The following is a 15,096-nucleotide window of genomic DNA, read 5'->3' on the forward strand; positions in this document are numbered from 1 at the left end:
TTTTCGTGAGAGAACAGTTCTTGATAATTTTACTGAGACAGAGGTGGTGAAGAAGTTCAGACTCACTCGTAACATGATTTATGATATGATCCGGCAGTAAAAGGCAGGAATACTCTGGTCAGGTAGTGGTAAAACTCCACCTCCTACCCACAATGCTGCACTTTCAAGCTTACAGAGAGGAAAAGTATCCCATGTAAATCATTAATACCGATTACCTAACTCTCTGCTTTCTCACACTTTCCTCATGCATATCTCTCCATTATCCCCTGCTATCAAACACTTTTTTCTCTGTCCTCTAACACTGGTGAATTGACTCCAGAGTGTTAAAATACCTCATGAGATAAACTACCTACCTTTTTTCTCTTAGTAAATCCTCTCTGGTGAATTGACGCCAATGTTATCTTGTGTTTACTTAATTGTATCAAGTGAGGAATGTGACACATTCTCTGACTGTGCAGAAGCTCCTGGACACAGACAGAAACTCAAAGCATTTCTGCCTTCAATACAAGATGAATAAAACCAGTTGTGAATAAAAAGCAAAGGCCGCTTTCAAAGCAAAAAACTGTACTTTTGGGAACTTGTAATTTCTAAATGAATAATAATACTTATGCACAAATGCAAATATGATAACCGTATGGCATATAAAAAATAGGAAAACGTGTTTTTATTGAATATTATGTCAGAGTTTTATACCGTTTTAAGTATTTTCTTGCTTTCTAGTGGCTTAAAGGGCATTTTATTGACAAGTTTAAAATTATCCCATAGGAGAAAAATGTAATTGCATATGGCCCATATATTTTAACTCTGGGGCTCATATGCTATTAACTTTTTCTCTTGAGTTATCTCCTAGGAGATCATTTTCATATACTCATTAAAATAACTCTTCAGCATTTTACTAATGAAAAAGTACCTAAAAGTTATTGAAATGTAACTACAAAATTATTCTGTGTATTTTTTTGCTTGATGGTGGTTTTAAAATGGCATTTCATGACAAGGTGTAAAAATATCACCAAGGAGAAAACTCGGGAGAAAAAGTGAATTGCACATGGGCCTGGGACTTTTAATAGACTGCCACTGAGCAGAAACAACAAACCATGCAATCTACTTTGTAATTGTTTAAATATAAAATAAAACTATGGGTTGTCTAAAAAAAAGTCATTTTAGGAGTAAAAGCTTAAATACAATTGCTTATCTCATCAGTTTATTTTGACCTCGGGTTCACTTTAAAGGATACCCGAGGTGACATGATGATACTGCATAGACGTGTGTATGTACAGTGCCAAGCACACTAATAACTATGCTGTGCTGCTTTTCTCTTTTTTCTTTTTTTTTTTGGCTGAGTCAGGACTCGGTCAGACTATAGCATAACCCTCACTGAAAAGGAATTACAGCCATTAAACACTTTCCTAGCAGAAAATGGCTTCTGAGAGCAAAAAAGAGATAAAGGGGTCAATAGTTCATAGATTTGAGCTCTGGTATACTTCAGTGAAGGTGTCACTGAGCAGAAACAATTAAACTGTAAAAACTTAAAAAGTAGATTTAAATATAAAAGAAATCTGTGGGATATCTAAAAAAATGTCATTTCTAGAAGAAAGAGGATAGATGCAGTTGTTTCTCACATCAGTTAATTTTCACCTCGAGTGTCCTTTAAAGCCACACCTACCAATAGAAATTGTTTTTGAAGTAAATAATGAAATAATAACCAGAGAGGCTTGTTGCAGCAAATGGTGGGGATCCCCTGTCCCATGCCTAGTGTTGAGCTTGAATTTCATACAACTGTAATTTTACATCAAAACTCACAATGACAATGCAAAATTTCTAGCAAATCCGTAATTCATTCAATTTCGAAATTGTAATCAAATATACTCTTAAAGAGACTCTGAGGTCTTTTTTGCCTGCTTTTCTCATAAAATCCTCTTTAGCATGATTGCCCCACTTGAATCGCCGCATCCCCGCGGCAGATGGGGGATTTATTACAGAGAAATAGCCCTGCATAGCTCCCGGGCTCGCAGGGCTTTACTTCCTGAAAGAGGCAGGGCTTTATGCTGTAGCTCTGCCTCCTACGAAGTCAACCTCTGCTGATCGCCGCCTCTACCTGCCCCTCTCAGTCTTCTTTCACTGAGAGGGGCGGCGAGGAGGCGGAGATCCAAGGAGATTGATTGCGAAGAGGCAGAGCTCCAGCTCAAAGCTCTGCCTCTTTAGGGCAGCACGATCTGCGACCTACAAAGTCATGGAACTTTGCAGGTCGTTTTCTCTGTAACAAATCACACATCTGCCGCGGGGATGCGGCGATTCAAGTGGGGCAATCATGCTGAAGAGGATTTTATGAGAAAAGCAGTTAAAAAAAGAGACTTCAGAGTCTCTTTAAAGTCAGTGGGCCAGATACTTACCTAAGGAGACGGAAGGCTCTGGGTCCTATATAGCCCTCTTGCTCCTCTCACAGTCTCCTCGTTTAAGGGATAGCTTCCCTGTTTGAATCCCCCATCGCATGGGACTTCGGAAATCTTCGGGAATAAAGTCCTTCCGAAGACAGGCGGCTTCATACTGCGCACGCACGAGTGTGCGAGAGAGGGCGCTCGTGCGTGCGCATTATGGAGCGGCCCATCTTTGGGAGCACTCGAGCTCCCGAAAACTTTGGTGGCGGAAAGCAGTATTTAACCAGGGATGAGCAGAAACTACGCCAGTGCAAATTTACGCATCGTAGTTCGCATCTACGCATCGTAGTTCGTAGGTGAAGTTCCAAAACTACGCTTATGAATTTACACGCAGCAAAGTACCGTTACGCGTAGCTTATGCCCACTATGCGTAGTTAACATGTGTATTGCGTAGTGAACTACGAATGCTTTACTCGCGGCCAATTTTCCGCTTGCGATTGTATGCTTACAAATTTACGCATTGAAAAGGGGAATGTACGCATAGAAGAGTTACTGGTATAAGCATTTAAAGAGGAATTAATGCGTGAAATTTTCGGCATGCTGACATAAGCATCCGCATACATTACGCTTCGCACTACTCGTAATTGCGTATTTTAACGCGTAGTCTATGAAATGTATACCAGCCCTTAATTTAACCACTTTGGTCAAATACTGCTACCGAGGGAGCCAGTGCTGGATTGGGGACCAAGAGCAGCAGGAATGCTCTATAGCAGTGTTTCTCAACATTTTATTGGTATGTACCCCCTTTAAAACCCGTGTACTCACCAAGTACCCCCTAGCATAATAACCATTATGACAAGTACCCCTTTAACAAATACATATTGAATCGTAGTGCATAATAATGGTTCTAAACAACTTCCAAGTATTTACTATTGCTTTTAATTAGCTAAAATACTAATTTGGTGTTGTTTAAATAAGATTTATAATTTTCTAAATCTCTAAATTGGTTATTCTTGGTTAAGTGTATCAAGCCCGAGTACCTGGAACCATCAGAAGTACCCCCTGGGGTATGCGTACCACACGTTGAGAACCTAGGCTCTATAGGACCCAGAGCTTTCCCTGTCCTTAGGTAAGCATCTGGCTGATTTTTTTTTTGTTCCCATTGACTTAAATTGCACACTTTTACATACATATTTCCCCAAGCAAAATTAGCACATTACAAATCATCACTACCCTTGGCCATCATCACTCATGCCCGTCGCCTACCTTCACTCCTGGGCCACAGATTGGGAACCATTGGTGGAAAGCACTTGGATTTCTGCTCTGAGTCTCAGGTCACAAGCCTTTCTGACTCATCAGTTCCACATTCTAAAACAATGTATCTCTAAAGTTGTGGTCAGTATCTTCAGTATGAACTTTTCCTACTTGGCATCAAATTCATATTTGCACTGATGTGTTAGGGGAGTTTGACTTTGCAATGGTCACATTGCCCTTTTTACTCATTTGTAAGGGGAAAAGCCCACGTTTGACAGGAGTTATATCAAGGCACCAGACAGAATCTTGTTCAGTTTTTATCAGACATCTGAGCTGTCTCCGCGATCTGTCTCGTCAGTCTCGTCTCAAGCAGGTTAGTGTATTGTACTTTATTACTTTGCAACTCAACTTTGTAGGTAGGACACCAGGGGCTTAACAATAGACCCTGCAAGGGATGCAGCCACAGAGGGGCCAAGAAGCTGCAGGGGGGCCCCATGTGGGAGAAGTTTATTTTCTCTGTCCTGAGAGACTGACAACTAAGGGCACAGAGAGAGAAAAAACTTTCTGCTCTCTGCACAATTGTTCTAATGACTGTATCTGCTCAACCACTGATAAGGAATCATACAAAGTTTTGTAGACAAATATATGTACACAGTTCCTATTCAGTGTTCAGCAGGGTCTTGTGTACAGCGCCCTGCCCCCCCCCCCCCCCCCCCAACCTCTCTATCCCTCTCCAAGTGCTCTGTATTGTAGTGATGCTGGAGTCTGCAGAGCTAGTTCTGCTCCATCTTAACTGCATAACGACTGCATCACGGCAATGGGCGTGACCACGGCAACAGCCCCAGGACCGCCTAACACCGATTGACGTCAAGTCCTGGGGCTGGGTTTTGCAGGAGATCCCGCGCGGATACGTGTGCCTCTCCGCTTGGAAGGCAAAGCTCCACTCTGCCTTCAGTCTCCCAGCGGCGACCGCTGCTCGGAGACTGTTAGACGGCGAAATCAGCGTCTTTAAACATTGCACAGCGCTGCGATCTACAGCAGCACTGAACTGGGGACAGCCATGTGACACGGCTGTCCCCGTGGGACACAGGAGAGTGATCGGCTCTCATAGGCTGAAGTCTATGAGAGCCGATTGCCGTCATTGGATGACTGGGGGGAGGGAGGGAGTTAGGCAAAAAAAAAAAAAAAATACGTACATTTATTTTTTAAAAAAATAACAAAAATATTTTTTAAAAAAATAAATAAACAGTGGGGGAGCGATCAGACCCCACCAACAGAAGGCTCTGTTGGTGGGGAGAAAGGGGGGGGGGGGGTTACTTGTGTTCTGAGTTGTGCGGCCCTGCAGCGAGGCCATAAAGCAGCAGCGGCCAATTTACAGAAAAATTGCCCTGGTCTTAAGGGGGGTTTAACACTGCGGTCCTCAAGTGGATAAACAGGAAGAAAAAACAGCTAATACACTGATAAGGGGCATAACTACAAATCATGGAGCCTCCCAGCAAAACTTTGTTGGGGTCCGTCAATGTTCACACCCTTCCCTTGCCTCTTCTTGGGGACCCTCATAGCCAGTGGGCCTGTCTCACAAGGGTCATAAAACAAGTGTGGCCATCAGGATCTTCTCACTCATAACAAGTGTAGCCATAAAAACACCTGATCTGGAGTATCAGAGAAAGGGAAGGTGAGCAGTTAGGCCTCCACACAACTCTGGGCCAGGGGCGAAGAAATAGGGGTTGCAGAGGTTGTGACCGCATCAGGGCCCTCCCTCAACTACAGTATTAGTTCTCTATTTGTCCTGTGCTCATAATAATCACTTCTATAGATACTTTGAATAGTAGTAATCTGTAACGATTGGTGTCAGCACACAGAGAGTATCTGATTATTGATGATCTGCAGTATCACCAACAATACAGATGTATACCTGATTATTAGTGATCTGCAGAATCACCAATAATACAAGTATGGCTAACCTCTGGACACCTAATAAAGTGTAAGTGTTTGGGTGCAACTGTAACTTTAATAGTTTGAAGAAACCTCACCAGAGGGGCTGGTGAGGTACTATCAGTACACGAAGCGTGCACTAGCGTACAAACTTCAGCAGGCTGGAGAGTACAACAACGAAGAGGCTGAATCTCCCAAGGAGCGGGCGATTCAGAATGTAATGCAGGCAAGAAACAATAATACTACAATGACAGATACCCTACAGAGCAGGTAACTAAGGCTGAATACAGCCTAGCAGAACTACAACACTAGAGGGGCTGGCGTAGCTATACCTCACCAGTGGCGAGGGCCCACAGGTGAGTAGAATGGTCAGGCAGGCAAGGTTCGGCAACAGAGAGGTAAGTATCGGTACAAGATCGTGAGACAGAGAGTAATCGGTAATCAGGCAGAGGTTCAGCAACAGGAAGGTACGTATCGGTACAGAATCGTGAGACGAGAGAGTAATCGGTAATCAGGCAGAGGTTCAGCAACAGGAAGGCAGATAGGCAAAAATACAGGATCAGAAAGCAGGATCAGAGTCAGAGAAATGGCTAAGAGTCATACACAGGAGATCAATACAGTAAGCAATATCCTAGTCTGGGTGTGAACTCCTTGGCATCAACACCCGGGAACTAGTCTACAATAAACAATAGCAAGATAGCAATATCCTAGACTAGGTGTGAAATCCTTAGCATCAACACCAGGGAACTAGCCCAAGGTCTGAGCGCTAACACGCAAGCATTCACGACTACAGACAAAACTTGAATGAAGCCCGGAGGCTTAAGAAGCAGAGGAGACCCCACTGGCATGCCCCCCTACCAGCAGCCAATCCTGGGCGCCGTGGGGCTCCTCTGACATCAGCCGACCAGCAGGTCAGCTGACGTCTCTCCTCCCTGAATAAAGGTCCTGTCTGTGCGCGCACCCGCGCAAGACAGCGACCCTGTGAGCGGGAGAAAGCCCCGTCCTCGGCGTGCTACACGCCGAGAAGACGGGCAGGGGCACAGAGACGACTACGGCGGCGGAAGCGTTTGCCGCAGCCGACGTCCCCCAGACCACCTCCGCCGGAGGAACGAGCAATGCCCTGGAGGCAGCTGAAATGACGGTGCCGCTCGCCGCAGCTGCTATTACATATTCATTAACAAACTGTTCCCCATCCCTCTCTTGCACCTCTAATACTGTGGATGGCCTTTGGCAGGTTTTGGTGCAACGTATTGTTATGTATAGAGTGCTTTGGGGACCCCAATGTAAAACTTGCATCGGGGCCCACAGCTCCTTAGCTACGCCGCTGCTCTGGCCACCCTGCAGTCGCAGGTGCTACTCCGCTCTAGTTACGCCCCTGATGCTGACTCAGTAGCAGAGCAGGGACAAGGTCCTCCAGCACCAAGGCTGAGACGCCAAAGTGCGCCCCTCCATCCCCCCCCCCCCCCACCCCAGCTGACACACACTGATTGCTATTAGACTAAGAGGGCCACAGGGCCCACAACCTCCCCAACACCTTAATCTCTAGTTATCTGGCTTGCAGTCACTGCTATGTATCCCCTTTTCTTATTTCTTTCTGCTTCATACACAATTAGGAATGACAACTGAATGAATTGTGCGCCCCCTCCTACACTGCACCCTGAGGCTGGAGCCTCTCCAGCCTATGCCTCGGCCTGGCCCTGCTCAGTAGTAAAAAATAAGGGTATTTGTGGTCCAAAACTGTTTTCCAGGGTCAGTAAATATTAGATTAGCTAGTCATTTCTGAGCCATAGAACTGTCTTTACATACACCTTATTTTTCAGAATATAAGATGCACTTTTTGAAAAGTGGGTGTGTGTTATTATATTCCAAAATACGGAATGTAGCTATGCAGAGTGTGCAGGTAAGCTACTGCTATACTATACTTGCTCCTGCCGCCGCAATCCCCTCCCCTGGCTACAGGTCCTGCATCTTGTGCATTCCTCTTTTTCAACCTCTGCGATTGTCTCCCCCTGATTTTTGACCTCAAAAACTAGGTGTGTCTTATGTATGCCAGAGCATCCTAAATTCCGAAAAATACGATAAACTCTGTCCAGTACTACCAGGTTTCTCCTTCCATGTCACTCCTCTAAATCCAAGGATCCCAGGACTAGGACTGCTCAAATTCGGATCTGGGAGATACCTGGATAGTTGCTGTCCCTGTCCCTCGGCGCCTCCCATGATGCACTCCATGCGCGTCACGTGATTGCAAACACTTCCTCCTTCAACCCGGAAGGAGGAAGTGTTTGTAATCACGTGACCGCCGCATATACCGCATTGTGGGAGGCGCTGAGGGACGGACCGAAGAAGACGTCAGACAGGTAAGATTGAACCCCGGCCCACCCCGCACAGGTTTACTGGGAGATATCCGGATAGAACTATCCAGATGTCTCCCGGATCGGATTTGAGCAGCCCTGCCCAGGACGTATAAAGTACTGTGTATCTAAATTGTCAGATACAGTTGCATTGCTTTTTGCCTTAGGTAAGAATCTAGCTTTTTTATTATTTGAAGTCACAGGTTTGCTTTAAAAATAACTTAGAAGTGGGGAGCCTCTCAATGACCCAGATCCTCCCGGACCCCACTGCTGCTGTCTGGGACCCGTTTTTTGTTAGCAGCTGTGCTTCGTGTACTGGGCATGTGTGTGTATGGTCTGCACATGCTCAGTGGCACAGAGCTGATCGTGCATGGAGGAGAAAACTGTACACAAGCTGCTTGGTGCAACATGTGCAGGGACAGAAAATATTCCCACATGCACATAATGGTTGTGCTTGTACACGAATGGGTGCATGGCCAGAAAAGCACGTTCAACAAGCCATTGTCAGATATGCATAGAGGGACCCTGTGCTGGAACAGTGGGCCACAGGATGATCAGGGAAGAGGCTTCCCATTATTTATTGCATTTATAAAGCACTAACATATTACGCAGTGCTGGACACTGCGTGATGTCACTGTTAAAGTTACAGACAATATTTAGGGGTGACATACAGCAATAAGACAATACAGGAATACATGCAAACCAAATCACGCAGCACAGTATAAGTACACGATAATGTTTAGTCAGTCACTGGATGGGAGCATGGGTATTAGGCAAGTCGCATTCACTCAAGAGTTCACATTTAGATCCATAGGATTGGTGTACGGTAATGGAGGTGCGTGAACAGGTAGGAGACACAAGGAGGAGGACCCTGCCTGAAGGCTTACATTCTAGAGGGAGAGGTAGGGACACGGGAGGTAGGGGACAAGAGTTCAGCCCTCGGGTTTAGAGTAGCAGTAAGGGGGGTTGGTAGGCCAGAGTGAAAAGGTGCGTTTTGAGGGCCTCCTTGAAGATGCTGAAGAAGGGGACAATCCTAATGGGGGAGGTAGGGAGTTCCATAGTGTTGGAGCAACTCTTGAGAAGTCCTGGAGGCGAGGTAAATATCTATCTTTATTATTTTTGGCATCTTCAGGTACACTTTATCTCTTAAAGGACCAATATCAAATCGTAACATTTAAAATACATGTAAACACATTCAAATAAGAATTACATTTCTACCAAAGCAAAATAAGTCATAAATTACTTTTTTTTTGTAATGTTGCTGTCACTTCTAGTAGAAATCTGACAGAACCGACAGGTTTTGGAGTAGCCCATCTTCTCATAGGGGGTACTCAGGGTTTTCTTTATTTTCTAAAGCACTTAGCGAGTGGCGGTTGCTGTGTCCATCTGCTAAAAAAAGTGTGAGACCCCGTTTCCACTATCGCGAATCCGCATGCGTCTTGCGTATGCGGATTCGCATAGACAATATAAGTCAATGGGCCTGTTTCCACTTATGCCTCTGCGGGAGCGTTTTATTGTGCAGAGAAAATCTGCACGGAACACCCTGCAGAATTCGCCTGCGTGTGGATTGCAGGCGAATCGCACACAATGTATTTAATAGGGAAATCGCATGCGTTTTCCCCATGCGTTTTTTTGCCGCGAATTCGCATGCGAATTCGCATAGGTACCAATGTGAATTCACACAGGCAGTGACATGGTTAAAATCGCATATACCCTCACCTATGCGAATTCGCATGCGAATTCGCGGCAAAAGACGCATGCGGAATCGCATCCGCATGCGATTTCATCAGCGGTGGAATCCAGGCGATTCCGCACCGCAATAGTGGAAACGAGCCCTGAAGCAAGCAGGGAGGCTGGAGGCATCATTGTATGAATCTTTTCAGAAACTGTCTTTATAAAGGATAAAGGCCATGCTGAGAATCCCTCATGGAGAGATGGACTAGCCCAAAACCTGTCGGTACTGTGAAATTTCTACTACCTACTAGAAATGACAGCAACACAGGAGAAAGGTAATTTATGACTAATTTTACTGTGGAATAAATGTACTTCTTCTTTGTATGTGTTTACATGTATTTAGAATTTTACGATTTTCGAGATAGCGGTCCTTTAAATTACTCTTTTCTAGTTGAGGTTAAATAGATACATGCATCATACATTGATAAAGATAAGAGGGTTGTTTCCAAAGCTTTTCTCATGAATTAGTTTATCTTGCCTATTTTTTACTTCAACAGTAAGGACAGCTAATTTATGAGATAAACAGATAAGGGGCCCTTAATCAATTTACATTTTCACCTAAAGTGAACCTCCGGACTAAAAATCTAGTCAGCAGAACTGAAAAGGCTTGGTGTTTCTTTAACAGTTTCACAGCATTAGAACTTTGTTTTTCTTACCAAAGCATCATTTTTAGTTGCATTTTTAGCTACGCTCCACCCCATCAAAGAAAACTGCCTGGGCTTTTTCCCCCGATGCTGTGCAGAGCATGATGGGATTTCCTATGTTGTTATTCACATTGCCTAGCAACTGGGAGAGGTGCTCAGGACACAGGACAGTTGGAACTGTGTCTCATGCTCCCTGTCACCTCCTTTCAACCAAAAAGGTGGCCGCCATCATGAAATCAAACATTTGCCAGTTCTATTAAAACAGTGTGGGTAAGGGATTATATTACCTATCTATTTTAATTAACATAACTAATGTAACTTAATGACAGTCAGGGCCGGGCCGAGGCATAGGCTGGAGAGGCTCCAGCCTCAGGGCGCAGTGTAGGAGGGGGCGCACAATTCATTCAGCTGTCATTCCTAATTGTGTTTGAAGCAGAAAGAAATAATACAAGGGGATACATGGCAGTGACTGCAAGCCAGATAACTAGCTATTAAGGTGTTGGGAAGGTCGTGGGCCCTGTGGCGCCTCTTAGTCAATAGTAGAGATGAGCGTAATGACCTAATTACGATTTTGCGAAATTTCGCGTAATTAGTGTAATTACGATTATGGCCGTAAGTACATAATCGTAATGAAGAAGGATTTCGCGAAATTTCGCGTAAGCGTAATTTTCGCGTAATTTTCGCATTACAGTCGTATCATGCCGTAATTTCGCATTAAACGCTACCGTAATTTCGCGTTAAACCGTAACGCTCCGTATAATATAAAAAAGCCGCCGACTTTAAGGGTTAATAGCAAAGCCCCCTTAAAGAGACTCCGTAACAAAAATTGCATCCTGTTTTTTATCATCCTACAAGTTCCAAAAGCTATTCTAATGTGTTCTGGCTTACTGCAGCACTTTGTACTATCACAGTCTCTGTAATAAATCAATGTATCTTTCCCTTGTCAGACTTGTCAGCCTGTGTCTGGAAGGCTGCCAAGTTCTTCAGTGTTGTGGTTCTGCTATGCACTCCCCCCTCAGGGGGGAAAGAAACACACAAATGATCTCTTGAGATTCAAAAGGAATGCTGTATACAGCCTGCTTATGTATGGATGTATTTTCTATGTGTGGACATACTGTACATCAACCTACTTCCTGTTTTGGTGGCCATTTTGTTTGTTTATAAACAAACTTTTTAAAACAGTTTTTAACCACTTTTAATGCGGCAGGGAGCGGCGAAATTGTGACAGAGGGTAATAGGAGATGTCCCCTAACGCACTGGTATGTTTACTTTTGTGCAATTTTAACAATACAGATTCTCTTTAAATGCTAAGAGCCTCAAATTTGGAGAATATATTAAGGAGATCAGGAGGAATAAGAGGAAAAAATTTTTTTTCAAAAAGACCTTATAGTTTTTGAGAAAATCGATGTTAAAGTTTCAAAGGAAAAATGTAAACATTTAAAAACCCGCCGACTTTAACGGTTAATAGCAAAGCCTGCTTAAAGTTTAGGAACACCAAATTCCCAGGGTATATTAAGGGGATCAGTGGGAATAAGAGGAAAAAATTTTTTTTCAAAAAGACCTTATAGTTTTTGAGAAAATCGATGTTTAAGTTTCAAGGGCGAAAATGTCTTTTAAATGCGGAAAATGACAGTTTTTTTTGCACAGGTAACAATAGTGTATTATTTTCATAGATTCCCCCAAGTGGGACGAGTTTTACTTACTTCGTCCTGAGTGTGGGAAATATAAAAAAAAAACGACGTGGGGTCCCCCCTCCCAGACCTCTTTAACCCCTTGTCCCCCATGCAGGCTGGGATAGCCAGAATGCGGAGCACCGGCTGCGTGGGGCTCCGCACCCTGACTATACCAGCCCGCATGGTCCATGGATTGGGGGGTCTCGGAAGGGGAGGGGCAGCCAAGCTTTCCCCTCCCCCTCCGAGCCCTTGTCCAATCCAAGGACAAGGGGCTCTTCTCCACCTCCGATGGGCGGTGGAGGTGGAGGCCGCGATTTCCTGGGGGGGAGGTTCATGGTGGAATCTGGGAGTCCCCTTTAAAAAGGGGTCCCCCAGATGCCCACCCCCCCTCCCAGGAGAAATGAGTATAGAGGTACTTGTACCCCATACCCATTTCCTTTAAGAGTTAAAGTAAATAAACACACAGACACTTAGAAAAAGTATTTTAATTGAACAAAAAACATAACCACGAAAAAAGTCCTTTAATATTCTTAATTAACCATTAATACTTACCTGTCCCTTTAAATAAATGATCCCTCGCAATATCCTCGGAAATGTTCTATCAGTTACAATGTAACAAAGTTATTACAATGTAACAACTTTGTTACATTGTAACTACGCCGCACCCGACGTCACTCACCGCCGCCGCGTCTGTGCTGCAGGACCCGACAGAGCTCTGAGCTATAGCTCAGAGCTCTGAGAAGCATCTTTGTATTTGGGCTCCAAGGAGCCCCATTGGTCCTTAGCAGACCAATGGGGTTCCTTCAAATCAGAAGGAACCCCATTGGTCTGCTAAGGACCAATGGGGCTCCTTGGAGCCCAAATACAAAGATGCTTTCGAGAGCTCTGAGCTTAAAAGACATTTTTGCCCTTGAAACTTAAAAATCGATTTTCTCAAAAACTATAAGGTCTTTTTGAAAAAAATTTTTTTCCTCTTATTCCCACTGATCCCCTTAATATACCCTAGGAATTTGGTGTTCCTAAACTTTAAGCAGGCTTTGCTATTAACCGTTAAAGTCGGCGGGTTTTTAAATGTATACATTTTTACTTTGAAACTTAAACATCGATTTTCTCAAAAACTATAAGGTCTTTTTGAAAAAAAAATTTTTCCTCTTATTCCTCCTGATCTCCTTAATATATTCTCCAAATTTGAGGCTCTTAGCATTTAAGGGGGCTTTGCTATTAACCCTTAAAGTCGGCGGCTTTTTTATATTATACGGAGCGTTACGGTTTAACGCGAAATTACGGTAGCGTTTAATGCGAAATTACGGCATGAAATTTCGCGTTGAAAATTACGCTTACGGTATTTTCAATTACGATTTTAATGGCAATTTCGCTACGCTAATTTCGCATCGTAATCGCAAATTTCGCATGCGTAATTATAGTCATGCGAAATTACGACAATTTCAGCTCAACTCTAGTCAATAGCAATCAGTGTGTGATGGCTGGGGAGGCAGGGATGGAGGGGCGCACTTTGGTGTCTCAGCCTTGGGTGCTGGAGGACCTTGTCCCGGCTCTGATGACAGTATGCTTGTTTAGGCTGGAGTTCCTCTTTAAGTTTTCTCCTAGTTGATAGTTTTCTCCTAGTTGATAGTTTTCTCCTAGTTGATAGTTGTCTCCTAGTTGATATTACACTGTGAGCTTACCAATAAAATGCCTTTTTCAGCCACCAGCAAGCAAGAATATACTCAGAATAATTTTGACAGTACATCTTCATCTACCATGTGGCCAAGTAGCAACATTTTGGTTGCCCTTCACCGTCCTCCCCCCCCCCCCCCATTTATTTTATAAGGTTCCTTTTTTCTGCCCTCCCACCCCTGAATTAGGATTCCCCTAGTATTGGTAACCAGAGGTAGCCTCAGTACTAGGTAGCCCCCCCCCCCCCCTCCACCCATGGGAAGACAGTCCATTGTTTGAAAGTATAGGAGACTCAATTCAAGGTAAAACTGAATTTATTTGGATTGAATATAAAATATAAAGTCACTGATTGATATTCATCCCACAGATGTCTGCGATGTTGAACTCTTCTGGGAACGTTACTGGCTGCCAACCACAACCCGTCAACCCCTTCATCCCTGTCTTCTTAAGCTTCATCTTCTTCATTGGCTTTATGCTCAACTGTGTCAGTTTATGGATCTTCTGGTTCAAAGTTAAGCAATGGAACGCAATGGTGGTCCTCCAGTTCAACTTGGCCATCACGGATGCCTTCATCACCCCAGTGGTTCCTCTGATCATTACATACTGCCTGACGGGCCGATGGAGTTTTGGAGTGTTCTTCTGCCAGTTTAAGCTCTTCATACTGAGCATCCATGTGTATGGGAGCATTTATTTCCTCACCTTAATCAGCATCCACCGATATTTCTCAGTTACCCGCAATGTCAAAAGAAAGGCTTTGACCAAAAAAACATTTGTCACAAAAATTTCTGTTGTTATTTGGGGTATTCTGATGTTTCAAGGCCTTCCTTTTTTCTTTGTTCTTGAAACTTCTGAAATTCACGGCGTGACAAAATGCCTCAGCATCCATCAAACTGATCACATTAATTTATTTTTTGTGTGGACCTGGCTCAATCTCTTCTACGGGCTTCTCATTCCTTTTTCTGTAACACTGGCCTGCTACAGTCTACTAATTAGATACCTCTTTAAGGTCAAACCAATGAACGCTCTCAGCAAAGTCATGTTATCCAAGTCAGTGATGACTGTCTTTGTGTCTTTGATAATATTCATCATCTGCTACATTCCCAACAATGTCACCAGAGTCGTAGCTGCCTCCTTTGCGTGGATCTTCCCAGACCATTGCTCATTATTGGAAAAGTCTGAAGATGCCTTTAATATCACTGCAGCAATACTGGGAACAAATTGCTTCATGGATCCCATACTGTACTGCTTTGCTTCTGACAATTATAGAGCTACATTCACAAGTTGGTGTACTTTCTGTTGTACTTCTCTACAAAAAAACCATCAGGACAACATCAAAAACTGTGATTGTGGAGTGCAGGTTGAGGCACCTTAAAGGACACCCGAGGTGGAAATAAACTAATGAAATAAACAATAGCATCTATCCTCCTTTTCCTAAAAATGACTTTTTAAGATA

The 15,096-nt window shown here is 43.8% G+C and overlaps 1 protein-coding gene across 3 annotated transcripts; it reads left to right on the plus strand.

Annotated features, from left to right (window-relative positions):
* The first annotated feature begins 3,458 nt into the window (after positions 1 to 3,458).
* LOC137527770 (P2Y purinoceptor 1-like) lies at positions 3,459 to 15,096 on the plus strand. Of its 3 annotated transcripts, none has more exons than XM_068248646.1 (2): positions 3,459 to 3,504; positions 14,011 to 15,096. In XM_068248646.1, the coding sequence occupies exon 2, from the start codon at positions 14,011 to 14,013 to the stop codon at positions 15,013 to 15,015; it is 1,005 nt and encodes a 334-aa protein (XP_068104747.1). In that variant the 5' UTR covers positions 3,459 to 3,504; the 3' UTR covers positions 15,016 to 15,096. The 3 variants fall into 3 exon arrangements, with proteins under 3 accessions (XP_068104747.1, XP_068104748.1, XP_068104746.1); XM_068248647.1 differs by lacking the exon at positions 3,459 to 3,504 and adding an exon at positions 3,968 to 4,002; XM_068248645.1 differs by lacking the exon at positions 3,459 to 3,504 and adding an exon at positions 10,449 to 10,563.

The sequence above is a fragment of the Hyperolius riggenbachi genome, chromosome 8 (assembly GCF_040937935.1).
Source record: "Hyperolius riggenbachi isolate aHypRig1 chromosome 8, aHypRig1.pri, whole genome shotgun sequence".
In the NCBI taxonomy this organism is placed as follows: domain Eukaryota; kingdom Metazoa; phylum Chordata; class Amphibia; order Anura; family Hyperoliidae; genus Hyperolius; species Hyperolius riggenbachi.